Source organism: Camelus bactrianus, chromosome 3 (genome assembly GCF_048773025.1).
Source record: "Camelus bactrianus isolate YW-2024 breed Bactrian camel chromosome 3, ASM4877302v1, whole genome shotgun sequence".
Lineage (NCBI taxonomy): Eukaryota > Metazoa > Chordata > Mammalia > Artiodactyla > Camelidae > Camelus > Camelus bactrianus.
Window position 1 is genome coordinate 61,136,443 of NC_133541.1, and position 20,320 is coordinate 61,156,762.

At 38.7% G+C, this 20,320-nt stretch overlaps 1 protein-coding gene across 15 annotated transcripts in view; it reads right to left on the bottom strand.

Moving 5' to 3' along the window:
• Positions 1–6,131: 6,131 nt before the first annotated feature.
• MEF2C (myocyte enhancer factor 2C) overlaps positions 6,132–20,320 on the bottom strand; it is a 162,194-nt gene continuing 148,005 nt past the window's right edge. For 13 of the 15 annotated variants that reach the window (XM_074360348.1, XM_074360338.1, XM_010962417.3 and 10 more), the window contains 4 exons: positions 19,651–19,823; positions 17,094–17,223; positions 16,346–16,481; positions 6,132–10,841 (listed from right to left, as the gene is read on the bottom strand). In XM_074360348.1, the coding sequence (XP_074216449.1) occupies positions 10,520–10,841; positions 16,346–16,481; positions 17,094–17,223; positions 19,651–19,823 (761 nt within the window). In that variant the 3' untranslated portion in view covers positions 6,132–10,519. The remainder of the gene's footprint in view (positions 10,842–16,345; positions 16,482–17,093; positions 17,224–19,650; positions 19,824–20,320) is intronic. The other 2 variants (XM_045522213.2, XM_010962419.3) reach the window with 1 other exon arrangement.

A 20,320-nucleotide genomic window follows, 5' to 3' on the forward strand; every position in this document is an offset into this window, starting at 1 on the left:
TACTTTGGCATTTGCGATCATTTGATCATGATTGAACTGAAAGTTACCTCCATTTACCTATGAATATTGTTAATATTTGTCAATAATTATTGTGGGAAAGTATGTTCAAAATATTTATGAGAAAGAATAATCTTGAGCAGCTTATCTTGATTTGACTTGAGGCTGGAGGGAACTATGATTTTCTGTATTAAAGCAGGCTTTATTCCACCTCAACAGGAAGCACCGTGGAGTGATAGCTCCTACTACTATTTTTTTCCTTTTTTTTTTTTTTAATGGAGGTACTGGGGATTGAACCAGGACCTCATGCATGCTAAGTATGTGCTCTACCACTGAGCTATACCCACCCCTCTTGTGAATATGAGATCTTTTCACGTAAGCATTTTAACTGAGGTGAAATTTACATGAAGTGAAATGCACAGATCTTAAATGTGCAGGTAGGTGTATCCCAATCACCCCAGAAAGTCCCTCCGTGTTCCCTTCTAGCCAATCCCCAGCCCCCGCAGTCAACCACTGCTCTGATTTCTGTTACCGCAGATGAGTTCTGTCTGTTCTTGGTCTGCATATAAATAGAATTATACAATATGATCTCTTTTGTGCTCAGCTTCTTTCTTTCAACATAGTCCTTGCATATGTTTTAATGAGTGACGTTCTAATCATTATGATCGCAATTAGCACTCACGTTAGCTACATTCTGGTTTACCTAACAACTAACTACTTGTATATAATTTTCTAAATACAGAAGTTCAATGCATCCTGCCTCATAATTCTAGATTCTACATTTCGCAGTAACTTTTCTATTCTCAGATTTGCATAATGCATTATTAAAGGCAGAAGAAAACTGGACTTTAGCAAAGTAGGTGAGCGCTCAAGGGCTGTTATATATGTTCTTATATTGTTGTCAGTACCTTTGAAAAGGATTCTGGAGAGGATGCACTGTTTAGGAAAAATAAACTGTTTTTCTGAGTTCTTTCTTAATAAACGAACACAAAGGAAAAATACCATCATTAATGGAGAGTTTAGGAGGAGAGGTATTGATAAAATTGAACAGGTAACATTTATGTACGTGCAAAGAACATAAACCATGATAATTAAGAGAGTAGGAAGTTGGGGAAGCGTGAAAAAGTTAGATGACTTTCAGCCTTCTAACTCTGAGTTGGAAACTCAGCTGATGAATTAGAAGTAAGAGAAAGTGGTATATTTTCCACGCCATTCCAGCTGACTGTTACGGGACAGAGACGGTGGTAAGGGTGGCATGTTTCCTGTGTCCTAATACTATCTAGTTGGGTTGGTCACATGTGGGAGCAGCTTGAGATGACAATGGGCCGGGCAGCTGGAAGTTCAACAGAAATCCAGCCAAGATCCCTCGAATTTGCAGTCTTAAAATTAGAAGCCACGATAAGAAAAATCAGATGGCTCAATAGGGTACATAGATTCTCGATTAGGCAGAGAAAATTAAATCTGATGGGATAAATTCTCAAGTCAGGTAAAGAAAATGCAGGTAGGCAGCTGATAAAGAACACTCAAATATTCTTAGGAAATAATATTTTTGATTTAATTATGGGGAACATCTTGCTTTAGTAAGGCTTTTTGGTCGGCTAGTGTAGTCAACAGAGAAGCAGACGATTCATCACAAGTTTTCCCCCGGGCACTGAGCTGAAGATGAGAGCTGAAAGCATTTACTAATTAAGCTCTATGATTAAGAGGGAAGGTCAGTCAGGTGAGTTAGGGTATAGGTGAAGGGGGGACTGGTGGAGCCAGGGATGGACAGAGAGCAAGAGAAAAGCCATCGTGAGCAGCCTGATCCTACACTGCATAGTGTTCCGTTGTGTTGAGGTACCACAATTTATTTACACACTCCTTTATGGATGGGCATCTTCCCAATATCTTAATCATAAATACTACATGTAAACTTTTGCTTGCACTTGTAAACAAGCTTGCACTTCCAAGCAGGGCTCATGTGAAGAGAAACAAGCATGTCATGTGGAATATTTATGGAACAGATGCTTGAAGGAGGTAGTTCTCTTCCTGTAACAATTGCTTGTAGAAAAGTCTGTGTGTTAATAGATTTAGCACCGCTAGTGGGAAGCCTCAGGATGAACACCTGCAAAGCACTGCTTTCTCCATAGGTGGAATGTGTGCTCTGGGCCTCAGCAAAGCAGGGACGTACCAAATTGTCTTTTGGGAAAGAACGTGCTATTGCCAAGAAGTAAAAAAGCACGTTGTTGGTATCATAGGGAAAATCAGAACTTTGTTGACTTCTTTTTACTATGATTTTACAGAATAGGTATCATGTATTTTGAGTAACTGTTAGTGGGAGTAAGGATCCAGATCTATGCAGTGATCAGCACCTACAAGATCTTAGCTGGGCCTCAGAGAAACCCTGTGAGTTAATGATAAGTAAGAAAATTGATGCTTAGAGAGAATAAATAACTTGACAAATGCTACTTAGCTTGTGAGGAGAAAGCTGGTCTGATTCTCAACCAGGAGACTGCATGACCTCTGGAAAAAGTGCATCCAGTGTCACTGAGCAGGTAAAATAAAATAATGAAGGTCAAGTTGGTGGCGAGAAGGTACTCAGTGTCCATATAGTGGGTCATGCCCTCACTCACACACCAGCTTAGGTTCCTGTTTCCTGGGCCACCTCACCCTTGCAACTTCGCGGGCACTGGGGCTCTTTGTGGAGAGGAGAGGGCAGCAAGGGAGCTGCCACGGACCCTGCATGTCTGGCCCTGGAGTCTTCTGGTGAAGTGCTTTCTGTTCAGTGAGGAATTGGCCCCCAGGTGGTGCATGTTTCCTCCCTCACAGCCTGGCCCTTTTACCAGTTACCAGATTTAAAGGGGATGAACATCTCTTTTTGGCCTCGAGCAGAGGTAGGCTGCTAGAGCTGGGTCCTTTAGGGCTGGAGTTCTTCCACAAGTGTGAGCCGACCAAGACTGGAGTTTGATAGAGGTGATGATCGGGCGAGGCTGCCTCCAAAACCAGAAACCACTTTAGGGCCGGAAACTATGAACATTTTCCTACCTGTTTTCCTACTTATAACCCTCAGGCAAAAGCCCCCCAGGAAAAAGGATGTGCCCGGAGGAAGGGAGGTTAAAGGAATAGCCTCATTTTTGGTGATGGAGACATCTGCTCTCTGGAAATGGGGACAGTGGGAATTCAAGGGAGAGACACAGTGGGGCAGTGAACCTGGCTCTCCTCTTTCATCCCTGGATGATGCTTAAAATTCTGCCTGTAAGGATAACGCATCAGGAAAGATACCGTAAAAATATGCAAACAATGGAAAAAAGACTTTTTCAGTTCATAAAATGAAATGCTCTGTCTGGGTCGTTTTCCTTTATCAAATTCAGTAACTCTATTTAATCCCGAATCCCAAACATCATTGCAATACAAGAACCACATCCAAATGGGGCCTCTGGGGCACGAAGTAGAATCCTCTAGCCCTTGGTTAGGACGGTTCGCATCTGAGGTCTCCCCCAGTCCATAAACGTGCTCAGTCTCCACCTGGCCTTTTAACAACCCTTCCCCTGATCCTTGGCCCTGCTATCCCCCCAAGCCAGCTCTCCTCTGCTAATCCCAAACCCTGTAAAAGGCGAGTTCATACCCGCTGCCTGGAATTTCACATCTGCTGCTAGACAGCCTCTTGTGGTCTCTCCTCTCTCTCACACCATTTTAGTGAGATGATTCTCAGATCTCATCCTTCCTCAGTCTTCCTGCTCTGGGACCCCAATAAAGCACTGGACACTTTGGATGCTTCTTTTTTTTTTTTTTTCCCTTGAAACCCTTCCTTGCCTCGACAGCACTCTGGTTTTCCCTCTGTCTGATTTCTGGACTTCGTCCTTGCTCCTCCCTAGGTCTCCCCTCTGCACCTTCCTGCTCCCAGCCCATTTCTCCCCCTCCTTCCCCTTTCCCTTGACAAGCTCGTTCCCTAATACCTCCCTGTTAGGAACACCCAAAACTTTTATCTTCAGATTAACTGGTAACCTGGGTTCAAGACTATACTTACAAAATTCTCATATTCTTCTTGGATTTGACTCAAACTTCACACCCCACCCTGAAAATGGAGTTAATGATCTTCCTGACAAAACAGTGACCTCTCTAGATCCAATGTGGACATTACTGTGATCCTAATCATTTACGTATGAAGCTATAAACTATGAACAGTTCCTTATCTATTATCATTCCTACCATACACCTAATCATTTGCTGTATTTTGACAATTCCACCTCCTGTAATCTTTCATTTAATTTCTTAAACCCTAGACTTCTTAAATTGCAACTACTCAGACCCCAGCCAGCTCTTCCAGCCTTGTCTCTCACTGCGCCCTCTGGGAGTTTCCCAGGTCTCTGTACAAGGGGGCAAGGAGAGACCGCAGTAAGAGCCAGGCCCCTCCAGACTGGTAGGTGGCTGGGGCTTAGTAAGCATGGAAACCTGCTTAGAAGGCTTGTCTGGGGCAGCCACCATATGACTGGATCTCTGCATCCACCTGCCAAAATCTTAAAAGTTTATATAGAGTTCCGTCTCATACACCAGCCAGATGGTCTCAACAAACTTTCTCTCTCAAGACTGTGTCCTGGAAAACAGCTCCCACTGTGGGAATGGTGGGCAGAATGTACATTCCAGAGACGGGGTGGGGTGAGGGCCTCTGATCGCCCGAGTCCAGCTCTCAGGTCAGCCGTTGGTCACGTCCTCTCCACGACTTCCTCCAACACTTACGCTTACTGTACTTTACACAGGACGGGCCACTATCCCTGCAGATTTGTCTCCCGCTTTCCCATCCCTGTGCCTTGCTACCTACTACTTCCTACGTGGAGCTTGCTCTCATCCAGGACTGGAGTCATAATTTGTGGGGCTCACTGCAAAGTAAAAACTTCCTTTTTCAAAGACAGGAAAAAAAGTGCCTGTGAAGGTACCAACACGCAAGCTCTCCACTGATTTTCTGTGAATCACCTCCGTTCACATGCATGCTCTACTGTCCTCTCCAATTTCACTCACAAAACATAAGCTCAAGGATGAAATTAAGAATATCAAGATGGAGACAGCAGAACACGAAACTACGTGCAGGGCCACTGCGACTCCGGGGGTTGTGTGCCTGCAGATCAGCTCTGTTCTCATCCACGTGGGCCTTTCTCAATCCTACCCACCTCCAAAGTCAAACAGGCTGCCTCTGCTGGGCAGATCCTGCAGTGCCCCTGCCCGGGGCCTCTGCTCCGCCCCGCTCCAAGCACAGCCAGCGTGCTTCCCTCCCGGCACTTGGCAGAAGTCTCTGAGAACACTTTCTACTTCCTATTAGTCTGTGAACCTCTTATTAGTTTATAACTTTCTTAATTTATCCTAGAATTCACCCTGTGAGTTACACATAATAATTGCTTAATAAATGTCTGCTGAAAATGAATAAAAAGAACAAAGAGAAGAGCACTGCTATTTTGAGGCCACATGCAGCATTTCCCCGCATGGCAGTCCTTTCTCCATCAGAGCAGGAATCACAGCTAATGCAGAAGTCCCAGCTCTCCAGCTGGCTGGCCTGCGCCGTCTCCTTGTTTTCCTTCTCAGTGCCTAAGTTAGTCTCTTTGTTGATCTATCTAAGGAAATTTCTTTTAGAAATCATAATTAAATTTTGGTAAAGGATATATTTGATAGTTTCTAAAAATGGATGAATTCACTAATTTTCTCAGATATTTAGATACAAGCCTATACTTTCAACCTCTTTTGGTTAAAGAAACTATTGATGCAGAAAAAAAATCTGCAAGTGCTTTTGACACAACTTAGGTTCAAAAATATTTAACTTACTGCATGAGAGTCCCTTGAACAATGACTTTTGGAAAATTCTGTGCATTTAAGCAAGTTATCAAAGATCTTCAGGGAATTGCTTTGATAACAAAGTTGAATCACTTGATGAGAGCCTTGAACTTCCCACACTGGCTGGATACACACATCACCCCAAAGGCAGCGATTCAGTTTATGCCCTCCCTCCCTCAAAACACAGATATCCTTCTTTTTGAGTATTCTGAGTTGAAAACAGAAAGCTCACTTACGCTTGTGGAAAAAGCTTCTTTAAAAAAACCAAACAAGATAAAGTGGAATAAACTTAAGCAGCAAAACATTAATTAAAAAAATGCACCACAGACACTGCATCACTAAGAAAGCCAGTAACTTTACTGAATTGTCTGCAAAATACAAATTATACCTTATTTCCAGCAGGAGAAACTTTTGAAAATTCCCCACTTTTATTCACTACAGACAGCTGAATTAAGTCCCTTGAGATACACAGATGTGGTTTAACTTAGTTATAACATCTTGTCATCTAGTGGCGACAAAGTCCAGCTTATGCCGCTGTGAGCCTCTATTTGAGTATTTGTTGCAAATGCTTGTATGCCCTCATTTACAAGCTATTTTAATTACTGTCATTTAATGGAAACAAGTCCCCAGAAAAAGAAAAAGAAGAAAAATGATACAGCAAACCATCTGAAGCAATCCAAGTCCTATGCCTACAGTGACCCAGGTCTCCGTCGCTCTGAGAGAACACTGGTACTGCATTCAAACCACAACAGAATCCGTCACTTAGCTGACCTCTCTGAATTCAACTGAGGTATGGATCAATCTGAGGTATGAACAGGGAAGGCAAAATGCAATACCCGATTATGAAAAGAACCAAAATGGACAAATTTGATGTAGAAGATAATGTGGCTTGGATTGCTCCACATCTTTGGTTAAAACATATGAAGAAAAGCCTTTAATTACATCTGTAGTCTGAAGCGTTCTCACAGACACCAGTATTCCATCAATCTTCAAAAGATGTGTAGTGGCAGGAAATTAACGCCATGTTAAGTGACGACATCACAGCAGATGGCACAAACGGGAACAGATGAAGGGTGCCGTGCTCAGGCAACAGCCTTTATGGAGGGTTTGAGTGGCTGCTGCTTCTTTAAAAAAAAAATTTTTTTTTTAAAGGAAGAAATACAAAGCATTTACTCTCTGGAAAAACAAACATAAGGATAAAGGGGGCAAAAAATGCTCTCCCTAAACGATGGGTATGTAAGAAAAATAAATACATAAAAATGTGAGAGGGCAGACATTCTTTTAAAAAGTGTATTGGAATTTTAAAAAATTTTCACTTTAGTTAACCTTAAAATGATCTGAGGATGATAGGTATTTTTGTATTCATTGTTACAAAATGCTAAGTTCCACCTTTGGGAAAAAATAAGCCATTTTACTAAAAACACAATTTTAAAAAAGATTGAAATGAACAGCCTTCCACACACCAATGCATACAACATACAGTTTGTGCAGCTCGCGTGTATTGCATCAGTGTTACCAGTATTTAAACTTCACATCACCAAAAAATCTTCTAAAATAGGATTAGATACAACAATACTCGTAGCTGTGTAAAAACGCCACTTACGGTTCTTTTACTTGCAATGAAGAATGTTGCCTAAAATGTTACTCTAGGATGGGTTATGTCAAATAATACCTCCTCAGGGCTCTGCCCTAAACTCCTGAATACAAAGGATTTATTGTGATAAAAACCCAAAACCACACTAGCTTTGCAAATACAATAAATGGTAAATTACAGAGAAGGTATAAGGGGAAAGATTGATGTCAATCGTTTACAGAAAGTGACTCATCACAATCAAAATTGTGCTTCTTCTCATTAAATCACCTTTAAAAAAATCTCAGATTATCCCTTTGTGTCTTGCCACCACTTTATCTGGATTCAACAGTGGAAACAAGAGATGACTGGCATCCATTTTCAAGTGATTCTGTTCTTTTCATGTTCTTATAAAACTATTGTCAGAACTGCTATAAATAGCCAAGGCTTCTGCTGGTACTTTAGGTTACTTTATCTTCAGCATTAGAAATTCCCTTTTTCTTTGTTGCTGAGGCAAATTGCAGGTAAAAAATTAATATGGCTATTTTTTTTCATATTTTCACATAATGACCCTTTCCCACCCATTGGTTAGTTTCTCCTGATATTGATAAAGTGTTTTGAAATGACAAAGAACATTTGTGACATGTTTGCATATTTTATACACATCAAGTTATAAGGATGGGTTGTAAGAATGGGATCAAGTCCATGGTGAGGAAAATGATTTTCTTAGTTTCCTCCCCCCCATGTATGAAGATGTGTGTGTGTTTTCAGGGATGATTTTCTGTTTTTCCTCTGCATAAATGTTTTTCTTTCATGTTCCATGGATACCTCGAGTAGTGGGATACATGAAATGGCTGACAGATTTTTTTGTTTGATTTCGTGTATAAAACGTTAGCACAAGGCAGGCTGGCATCCTATACGGACACAACCAAAGGTGCACTGTGGTCTAACTGTGGATTTCAGATCGAGTTAAGAAAAATATAGCCTAGTTCATAAGATCTCTTGGCTTTTGCCACCCAGCGGCAGCCTTTTACAAGGAGAAACACATAGTAACTAAGCAAGTGAAAGCAAAAAAAGGGATAAGAAAAGTCCTACACAAGACATAGCAGTGTTGATCTTACTGTCTGTCTTTTCTGCTGTGTATGTCAGCGTGTGTGATGGGAGCTGGATCGACAGATCTTCACATGCCTAGAGAAGGAATATCAGTCCTAGACTGAAATCTCTTTAAACAATATATATCAACTCTTTTTTTTTTTTATGGCACTCACTTTTTAAAGGGTCTGAAAAGTAATCCCTTATAGACGAATATTAGACAAGAGTCATCATTATTTCCTGAAAAATTAAAAAAAAAAGGGACATAGAGAGGTGCTTTAATGGGATTTTTTGAAATGGCTATTAAATCTCTTTATTGAAGAAAAAAAAATAGATGACATACATGCTTTATGCAGAAGTGACATTTGGGGGTCCTGACACACCGGGATTGTTCAACAGTCCTATATTGCTGACAAGATTGTTGAGGGTCAGTTAAAATAATTAAGAACGGATGACGAAGCAACTATCCCTTTACCTGCTTCCTTCTTATCTAGCACCCAGACTTTCACATTTTTCTTCTGTGGGAATTTATAACTCATGCATCGAGTAAACTCCATATCACTTATTTCTAGGGCAGTATTTGCAGGACATGTGACCCAACACAGTTCTCTACTCTGGGCATATTTCTTCAAAGCATTATCGAGTTCTAGGCTGAAAACCAACCGATAATTTAGGATACGGGCAAGATGAAGGTATGCACTTACTGAATTCCAAGATGCATGGTGAAATGGTGAGATCAGAAAGGGGCCCTGCATTTGATAAAAATGCAAAACAAAAACAAAAAATAGCATGAAAGAAACTAATTAGTATATACAATGGATGTCAGTTGACCCAGTAGATTGCCAATGGATTAAAAACAATTTAGGGTGTTGCAATGTGATATGTTCTAATCCCACAGGTTATCCTTTTGACAGCTGACCTTGAACTTATAAAATGTATGCAGAGTAAAAGAAAACAGAAAGAAAATAGTTACTCAAATGTGCAACTGCACAAATATACCCCCCTCCCGCTATTAAGATAACAAAACTTCTGCTATTACCATAATATTATATATATTAGAAAGCTATACACAAGCATGTTAATTTCACAGATTTTTTAAAAGATTCTTAATATTTTATATAATTAGAAATACACATTTCAAAAACAAAACTTCTACAAAGAGAAAACAGTTATCTTGGTTAGCAAAGCATGGAGTTCTTCATGGCTTAGGGTAGTGCTTTCTATACAAAAAGTCCTTTTTGGTTTTTTACAGGACTGTTTAAAATATTAGCGAAGCTATCAAGGGGGAAAAACACATTTTGGCTTAAGTAAACTACAAAAAGCCACAAATGCTTTGCAAACTCTGTCTTACCTTTTATATGAAAATAAGCAAAATGTAATGTACATATTTTTATATTTTTATTTAATAAGAGATGCAGACCCAGATTTATTTATTTATTTAATTAAATACGTTAGCCCTCAAACTCTACATTTTTAAAAAATAGGTATGGTCCTCTTTTAATGGTCATTGATCCTTTTTCATGAGTGCCATACGCCAATGATGTGCCTGCAGGTTTGTGAGCGTTCTCGGGGTGGGTGTTAGGTGACCTGGTGTGTTCCTAACGTGTAACCGTGGCCACCCTTTGCCGGGTCTGTCCAAAACATCTATACACTTTTCTATATGTTGCATAACAGCTGCTCTCTCTTTCAGTAAAGATCTGCCGCTTTTGGCAAATGTTTCCTTTTGTCTATTTACATGTAAATAACGTTGAACCTGCAACATGACACTATCTATTGTAACATACATTTTGCAAAGGAGCACAACAGTGAAAAGAAGTTAGCCTTAAATCTATTTTGTACAAGTGTTCTGTTGTACAACTCAAGTGCTAAGCTTATCTCAGCATTTCTGTTTATCTTTATACTGTATCACTGAGGCAATTTAAAAGTACTTTTACAAAACAGAGTACCTGACTTTTTTTTTTTCCACACACAGCACATATAATGCATATCGACCCCCCTTCCCCATTAAGGTATAGCACACACACACACTGCAAGAAAAAAAACTACTAAGTAATAATCTGATCATGTTGCCCATCCTTCAGAGAGTCGCATGCGCTTGACTGAGGGACTTTCCCTTTCATCCGGCGAAGGTCTGGTGAGTCCAATGGGGGAGTGGAATTCGTTCCGGTGATCCTCTCGGTCGCTCCCGTCGTACGAACTGCTGCAGCTGCTCAAGCTGTCAACAGGAGATCTCCCCGCCTCGTGGCGCGTGTGTTGTGGGTATCTCGAAGGGGTGGTGGTACGGTCTCTAGGAGGAGAAACAGGTTCTGACTTGATGTTGAGGCTTTGAGTAGAAGGCAGGGAGAGATTTGAACTCTGAGATAAATGAGTGCTAGTGCAAGCTCTGTAGGAGGAAAGGAAACCCAGTTACAGATGGAGGAGGCCTGGAGCCCCCAGGAACTCACAATTACATCAAACATCAGCTTAAAGACTTGCATCGACACCAGAGCATGCCCAGAGGGAGCAGAGCGTGCTTGGCAGCACTTGGGGGCATCGCCTTCTTACAGTGACTTGGGATGCCTTTGTTCATCTGCCCGGTAGCGATCACAGCATTTAACTGACCCAGGCCTCACGAGTCACACCTCCAAGTCTCTGACAGGCTCCCTTAATGTATAGGTTACCGGCTCAGGGAGGTTTTAACAAGACATGCGGGAAAAAGCATTTTCTGTGTCCATGGAATTTCTCCCTACACCAGTTCCAAAATACAATCTAAGACTTAGGATACAGGGCTTAGCTTCTGAATTAAGACTTCTTTGATTTACTAATGCCTGTGTTTGAAAATTACTATAAAGAGCTTATTATGGATACAAATATTTCCCTAAATTTAATAAGCACATGCATACTAAGTTGCACAGTCTTCAGAGAAAGTGAAGAGAGTCAAAATTTCAAATGAATAGAACTGAGAAAATGCTACATGTAACCATATCTGGTGAAAAGCTTGGGATACGGGAAAGATGGGGGAGGAGGCTGAAAATTATCTGCAGAAACTTTAAGGAGGGGCTTAAAAACACTTAGACTTCCTACCCAACTAAAACTGATAGTCTGACTTTCTTCATTCTTTCTCAGTTGTTTTTCCCCACAATGACCTCAATATTACTACTGCTAGTCTCTCCCTGCTGGGATACGAAGGAGACCACTCCTCTCATCTATCATTGTCATTAGTTGATGAATCTGGATTTGCCTAAAGGAAAGGTTGTTGTAGAAAAGGATCGAGTGTGATTTTATTATGTTTATAACCCTTAATCCTCATTTATTCCAGGACAGCGTAACTTGCCCTTCTTTCAAAATGTGGCTGAATTTAGATACTTGGAATTCTGGAGGGAAAGGCATTAAGCCCTTAAGTGTAGACCAGCCTTCACGATGGCTTTGTTCAGGATCAACCACAGTAACACTGCTGACATTGATGTGAAGATGCCTGCACTGTCCTTACATTCTGAGTGCACTGACAGCCACGGCTAGACTCAGTGTTATCTGTCCACATTGCGAGACAGAACAGGACTCTCTTCTACTGAGGAGAGTCACAGTAAAGAATTATCCATACAGACACACCCATTTTCAACAAAGGAAAGCAAGCTCACCTACTCCTGTGTGTGACTGTGTTACTTTCTAATGGAGAGAATTAGAGGGCATTAAAAATGTCATTATGAGCAGTGAGAAAATGGGTATATATTTTGCAGGAAAAAGTGGAGCAACTTGGGGCTGGGTTTTTGGGAGATGCAGTTCAGGCTCGAGATGTACAGAGATATAAAATCAGTCAGAAATGAGTCTATCTTTGAGTGATGTTTTATACAAAAGCACCACCTACTGGCAAAGAATTACTTTCCTTCTCTTATTAATAAATGAGCTAATGTGGAGAATAACATGAAGGAGAATTATCTGTTTCCCTAACAAGTCTTTCTCTCTATGGCTTTTCTGATCTTACAGAATTCAAGCAGTCTTAGCATTTTTATCAAAATACTACATCGAGTGTATATAATTTTCAATCACCTGCTTATACTTTTTGTTATTTGTTGTTTTTATTTTATAGTCTATATTAGCATACTAATTTTCTAAGATTTTTAATTAAATAATATTTAAATCAAGAAGATACTAAAATAGGGGGAACACCTGCATTTCAAAGAGATTCATAGTGGTGGACTATTTTATCTTGGTTCAGAGTTACTTAATGATTCATTTTGATGTCAGAGGAAATCATCTTTTGATTTCTGGAAGGAAGAATTTCCCTGGCTCTGGATAAGAAAGACTATTTCACTAAAATTTAATTAAATGCTTCCACTATAAATCACACAACCGTTTAATAATGAACGTCAATTAAGAGTCTGAAAATAAAGTGGCATATCAATAAATACATTCATCTGCCTTCTGATATTTAGATGGTGTCCTCACAGACAGGGGTGATGTGGAAAATCAGAAAAAAAAATATTTGGTGAGTTGGACCAATATAAACAGTCAATATGGATAAACTGAGCAAAAAATAAGAGAATCCAAATGCTGTTTCTTTTATACAGCTTTTGGAAGCCATATTATCTGCTTATCACTGTCTCCTAATGTCAGCTGGCTTGTATGGATTTTGCTGCATCTTTTCCCTATAAAAGGTGTAACAATAACACGTATTGTTTACCCCTTCCTATAAACAAATAGGCTAGTCCCTAAGATAAGATAAACTTAGTTAGTGGCATTTCATTTGACACTGAAAGCATTTATGAAGCATTTTGAGTAGTTCTGGGGACACTAAATCCACAGTAATGAATGGTAAGTGATATCTTGGTTTCAGCTTCATTATACTGTGGTATAGGATTCAAAACAGAATGAGGTTTAATTGGCTAGTCTCCATTATCAAAGAAAGTATTTTATTGAAAAGAAGAAGGGATCATTAAAAATCACTTAGTCGTCTACGTGCTCAACTCAGATATAAGCATGTTGGTCTACTTGTTCCTGAGAACAGAATTTTTATAGACACAGATCATTGTGAGATGCTTCTTACTGTGGGTGATAAAGAGGTGGGTGGGGAGACAGAAGCCACATGTGCAAGTTCCCATATCATGTCCTGCTGCAAACTGCCATCCCCTGCAGATGCCTTCCTTCCAACTGGGAAGACACCTACCTTCCTCCTATTGTTCAGAAATGAAACATTTCTTACTGCCTCTGCCTGGAAATTAGACTATCAAACTGTATTCAAATCAATCTTTTAAATGTCGTCTTTACTAAAAGTTCTCTCTCAGTATGTACTGAATACCTGCATCCACCAAAATGATGTACAGAAATGCTTCCAGAAAACAGGTTGCCCTTTTTTTTAGATGATAGGAGAAAAACACCAAAAAATTGAGGGTCATTTTCTCAAATACTAGTATTCAAATGACTTTCGCTAACCCTGGGTGGCAGCTCCTTCTGCCAGTCTTCCCTGCTCCCTACATCAGGTCAGTTTAGGCCGTTGATCTAACTTTGTTAGAGAAAATCAGATACTAGATAGTACAGCTTTGAAGATTTAAAGGTATTTCCACAAAAAAATACGAGAAGCTCTTTCTTGCTTTTTTTTTTTAATTTTGAGAAAGAATTATGGTGACCCTCTTGGGCTGCTGGGAGTATCTACACTGGGGGGCTGACAGATACTTCATTCTGCTTTGATGCTGTATCTGTCCCAAAGAAGGTGACTTGACTCCACCACACAAGTAGGTGGGACTACTTTGGCCTGGAAAATATCAATTTTTAAAAATTGATATCCATCATGAGGAAGAAGGGTAAGCTCATGTATTTTACATAAATACTATAATTTGAGACTTTTTTTTAAGTTTAAGATTTAATTGTGTGAGCATAGGCTACTCCATTTGACGGAATCTCTTCCTGAAAACTACTGTGTGTGTGTGTGTGTGTGTGTGTGTGTGTGTGTGTGTGTGTGTTTGTAAGAGAGAGGAAGAGGAAGGATGGGAGGGAGAGAGGGAGGAGAGAAGAAGCAGTGAAGGCAGGCAAAAAGGCAGGCAGGCATTTGGGCCAAAACTAGGACTGGAAAGGGTATCTGTTTGAGGGATAAGGGAAGTGATTAAGTGCAATAGGAACCCATAGACTGGATTCAGAGTCAAATCATGCACCACGAGAATTGGTGTTGAAAGAAACTGGAACTAAACAAAATGCTTCATCCTTGGCTGTTGTAATTCAGTTCCTCTCTAGTCCGGGCCAGTCACTTCTTTCTCATTTACTGCAGCCACTATTAAGGGCAGCAGAGAATTAAGATTCTTCCCATGGAATAGAAGAGAATTTTAAAATGGTAATGTAGTTCAAATACAAGTGTTTTCTATGTAAAAATGCAAATTATCAGGTGTTATTGGGAACAAAAGAAAGCCACATTCAGAGAAACTAAGATGGCTTTTGACATTGTTAATTTCTAAGGAAATCTAATCCTAAAAAATGAGAAGTAAACAGCTACCTTTATTTTTGACAAGAAGCACAAACAGGGGATTCACTGCTGAATCACCCAAGTACAAGGCCACTTGAATGTATTTTAACAATGCCTGGTTGGTATGATGTACTTAGTGATAATTACTTGAAAAAGTTATTGCCATAAATGTCTATTTGGACAGTTAATCTATCTGGGAAAATTTAGATGTTATTCTAAAAACAGAAGTTCTGCTGCTGATCAATATGTAATATATCTTCAAAGTTCATCTTCCAAGAAAACACATCAACAGTGTCAAATGAATTTATTTCATTATTTACACGAGATGGTCGATTTTCAACAATAGGGGTTAGTGAGTAAAAAGCATAGTAGCAAATAGGGACAGGGTGAGAACTCCATGACCAGAGCACTAATCTACGTGAAGTCACTTCCACGTGGAAGCGAGCGGGGCTGGCGAGGGTGAGAGAGCAGCGGTGGTATCCATCAGTGACTTTTATTCTAATCAGTGTTTTCTCCTCATTATCTCCTTAGAATATGAACACAGAACTAGCTAACTATTCTAACTAAATGGCTCAGCGGAAAAGTAAAAGTGGGGGAAGGCATATAGAATGGTTCTAAAATATAAAGATGTGTTATCTTTAAATATTTCGTATCGTCCTAGTATTTTCTTTTGAAGATTAAAGTTTTAAAATTATTAATTAAACTGAAAGTCAGATCTTTGTTTCATGTTTTAAATTTTAAAATATCTATTTGTTTTACAAGTTGTATTGATGAACTCAGGGCTTTTGAAGATTTGAATCTTTCCATTGATAAATGACAGGAGTTATTTCTATAATAAAGACATATCTCAAAACTACCACAAGGGGGCAGAAATACACATCTGATTTCAGAAAACAACAATTTTTATACCCAAATTTAGGTAATTAGTATATGTCTGTCCATATATATACATATTTATATTCATGTAATATCTGTGAATATGCAACTATACTGTGAGTACATTATAAATACATGAAGTCTGTGTATCCATGGAATAGCTGACCCTATGAGTATCAGGTTAACAGTAGCAGGAACTATGCAGTTTATGCCAAGTGAAAAGGATTCTCAAATATCTCAAAATCTTAAAGAGCTAATAACTATAAATGTTTTCTTATGTCCCACATGCGCTATGTGAAAACTTAACTAAATAGAAATTTATTATTGATAGAAGTGGAAACAAATATAGCCTAAACCAAAGGGAAATAACATACCTCCTTATCAGCGTTCCCCTCCTCTTAAAGAAGGAAAGTAATATTTAAGCTACTTGAAAGGTATTGGTTTGATAACTACTTTCAGATTTTCATAAAGCAGAATTCTACATCCTCTAATGGGACATTACAGCACATATTTAGAGACTGCCATTTGTCATTTAAAGATGCATTCTAGAAGTATGTTATAAAAGAAGTAATGGTGCTTACCCCAGTTGACTGAGGGCGGATGGCGGCATGTTATGTAGGTGTTGCTGTTGCCAGCCAGTTACTGACCCAAGATGAAGAGCGCTGGCCGTGTTAAACCCAGACAGAGATGACAGGTCTGCACTACTCAGAGAGTATTCTAGATCAAAGGATACAATAGAAGGGGAAATATTTAATTTGGTCATCATCAAATGGTGACTAGAATAAACAGTTTCAGTTTTTAAAATATTCTACTAGTGTTATTTAATGATGGTTAGTATACACTTTTTTTTATTTAAGGGGAAAGGGAGATGAAACATTAGGGACAATTTTAATTTAAAAGAGAAATATTATATACCAAAAAATAAGTATTCCATGAAAGCTTCAAAGTAGTACACCCTGCAATTCTAGTTTATTAAAACTACAATATGATATCACAAGTATGTTCCTAGTATTGATGATTTAGAAATGACTTTTAAACAATTCTGAGAAAAAGTAAGCTTTCTATTACATCAAAGAAATAACAGCTCATTTTCCTGGAAATTATTCTTCTATTTTGAATTCAGGTTGGGTTAATAAAACTTTCAGTCACTTAAGCAAGAAAAATGTGCAAATTCATTTTGTCTTCATTATGGATAGGCAATGGTATAGTGCTCTGGATACTACAGGTATTAAATAAAGCTTTCTAACAGACTAAAAGGTAATACCTTTTCATCTTGCTTTTTAATAAAAAGTATTTAATGTACTATTTAAACATAGCAAAGCTACTCACCGGTACCATATGTTGTTGAAATGGCTGATGGATATCCTCCCATCCCTTGTCCTGGTAAAGTAGGAGTTGCTACGGAAACCACTGGGGTAGCCAATGACTGAGCAGACTGGGAGTTATTTATCCTTTGATTCTTTTAAAGTAAATAAAAAGACATTTATTGATAGCATTTTTTTAAAAGTTAAACATATTAGATTACAGTATTAGTTTTGCATATAAAGAGATAACTTGGTACAAATCTCATGAAATTAATCATTTAACATGTGTCTCTATGAACTCTGCCAACCCTATCATTTACAATCCTTCAAGAGACCAGTTGTTGCCATAGTAACCCATTACATCAGTATCTCCTAGGCAACTGAACTAGTAACAAGTACCATAGCTTTATTATGGGTAAAAACAGACTGTTGAAGACTGATGAAATATGTACACTGTACTTCCATTGTTTCAGTTTTTATTCAAATGCAAATTAAAAAAAATTAAAATCAGCCATGATGGTTTTTATGCTCAGTTCTATATACAGCAGAGCAGATGGGTAGAGGGGTCATGCTATACTCTGGCCAGCAGGTGGTGCTCTGACCACTTTTTTCAGATTCTTCTAAACTTCCCTCAAAACTAGATGGCAAAGCAGCTAACGTGTATATTTAATTCCTTAAGGAGATTAAAGACTCATATAAATTTAAATATTTTGAGACTTTAGTTCTTAGAAAAATAAGTGTCTTCATGGTGTTAAATAACTAAGGATATTTTTTGTTTGTTACATTTTTACTGTAAGTCCTAAAATAAATCAAAAACATGGCCTGCACTTACAGAGGTTGAGACAGAAAAATAGATAACCTGACATTTCACCTGTGAGTGATACTTGAAATTAATGGTATTTAAATGCAACTAATGCTGACACACTATAGCAACTCCCGAAATCTTTCCATCTTACTAGCACTACCACTCCACCTAAAGTCGCCTGGATTTCTCCTTGCAGGTGCCATTGAAGGGGAGCACTCTCACCACTTACCAAAAGCAGGTCGACATCCTCAGACTGAGAGCATGGGGAAGGAGTTTTATTAATTAGTGTCTGTAAATATTTGTAATTGGGCACAATCTTTTCAACAAAAGGAAAAGCATCTTCTGATAGACACAATAGTTTAAACAGTTTTAAAACCCAGACTCTAGAGATAACTCCTTACAAAGACATTCTTTGTTTCCTTTAATGAGCTGTTTGTCTCAAATGGGAAGACAATCTATCCAGTTTTCAGTACAGGTCAGTGTCTCAACATTCGTTATTTCACCACCACATTTTAAAAGAAAAAAAAAAAAAAGACTGTACGTTGAAACCCCACTTGCTGGAGGAGGGGGGAAACTGCACCTGGCTGCCAGGGAGACCTGACCTGGTGCTCACAGACTCCCTGGGAAAGCAGCAGTTTTAAGGGACTTGGAATAAATCTGCTGATAGAGACAGCCTGCCACGCATGGCCCACACTGCTTGGCTTTGGCCCTGTGGGAGGTTTTATTTATTAGACCCAGCCTTCTCCGAAGGGAACGTTGCATATTATGTGATTTTTTTTTTTTGGTTGATATTCAAAATTAATCTGCACTGTGCCATAATAAACTAATCAGCTTGCAGGACTGTTTTACCCTGAAGCTTGCCACAGAGCACAGAAAGAAAAAAAATGTGTTCACAGAATGATCTAAATTTGTCTACTGAGTCTTGGTTTTAAAGTATTCTCACTCTTAAGCAAAGCTAATTTGGAGAATATGGATGTAAGTCTCTTTGTTGCTGAATTTGGCCCCACAATATTATCTTCACCTTAGCCCTGCAGACCCAGGAGAAAGAAAAATGGTAGTGCCCAGGGACATTATTTATATTTCATAGTTATTTACTTATTTATTCTTACAAGTGCCACAACTTTTTTTTAATGTAAAATATAACCTTTGTTCTCAAAATGCCTAGAATTTTAAAACAAGTAGCTTCTGAGAGCTCACTATGCATGAAGCACATCTATGGAAAGAGGAATTGAGGCAGTTGGTGTACAGGCATGTGATGTAGTAAACACTGTCACTGCAATATACCTAAGAAAAGAATTGCCAATTAACGGGAGAAAGCTCATTTAGAAATTATGGAAAAGCTGTTTCATTGTCAGCACCTCAAAGACATATTTATTTAGTTCAATACTGTAAAAATCTGTTATGAAATAACTCATCTGTGAGTCTGATTCTACCATTGGTCAAACCGAATGTCCCATAAGCAAAGTATTATGTAATGATTTTTTTCTAATTATAAGTTGGGAGCCTTAAAAGGACATGTTTTCTTTACCCCAGAACACCAGTCCTATAGAGCAGTTTATTGGATGTTGGTTTTTTTTTTTTTTATCCCCCCATGGAAAAGGGAAATGCAAGCCAGTTACTAGAAATAATAGCTAAATCCAAACAGAGCCCCGGCAATAGCACTGACATGTTACTTTTCTGGGAGCATGTAAGTAGTTCATAAAGTAAGACAAGTATAAGAACAGCAAAACATAAACAAACATTATCAACATTTATTTAAAATACAATTTTGCATTACCACTGATGGCATCGTATTCTTGCTGCCTGGTGGAATAAGAACTCGGAGATCTGGTTTACGGTTATTCATCCCTAAATTCATGGGAGGAGGAGATTTTGCTTGCATATTCTTGTTCAAGTTACCAGGTGAGACCAGCAGACCTGGTGAGTTTCGGGGATTGCCATACCCGTTCCCTGTTAACACAAAACAATGAAAGCACTCAGGAAAAAAATCTAGACTCAAAAATGTTTCTAGAGAATACAGTACATGAGGTTAAGAATAAAGGATCACCAGGGTGAGACTTAACAACATATACTGAAAGTCCACAGGACCACTGACTTCACCTCCACGTGAAGAGCAATTCAATCAGTTAGCTATTGAATATTCCTCTGAAGGAAGCCTAAAAACTCTTACAGCGAAGAGACCTAGCAAACTCACCTTGTCTGGAAAACAGCATATTTTTTTTTGCTATTACAAAAATCTGGGAAGAGAAAAACAGTATGAAAAGGAATATATATATATATATATATATATATATATATATATATATATATATATATACACACATATATAAACTAAATCACTATGCTGTACGCCAGAAATTAACACAAGGTTGTAAACTGAGTATACTTCAGTTAAAAAATTTTTTTTAATTGGGAAGAAACTGAGACAGTCGCTCAGGGTCTAAGAA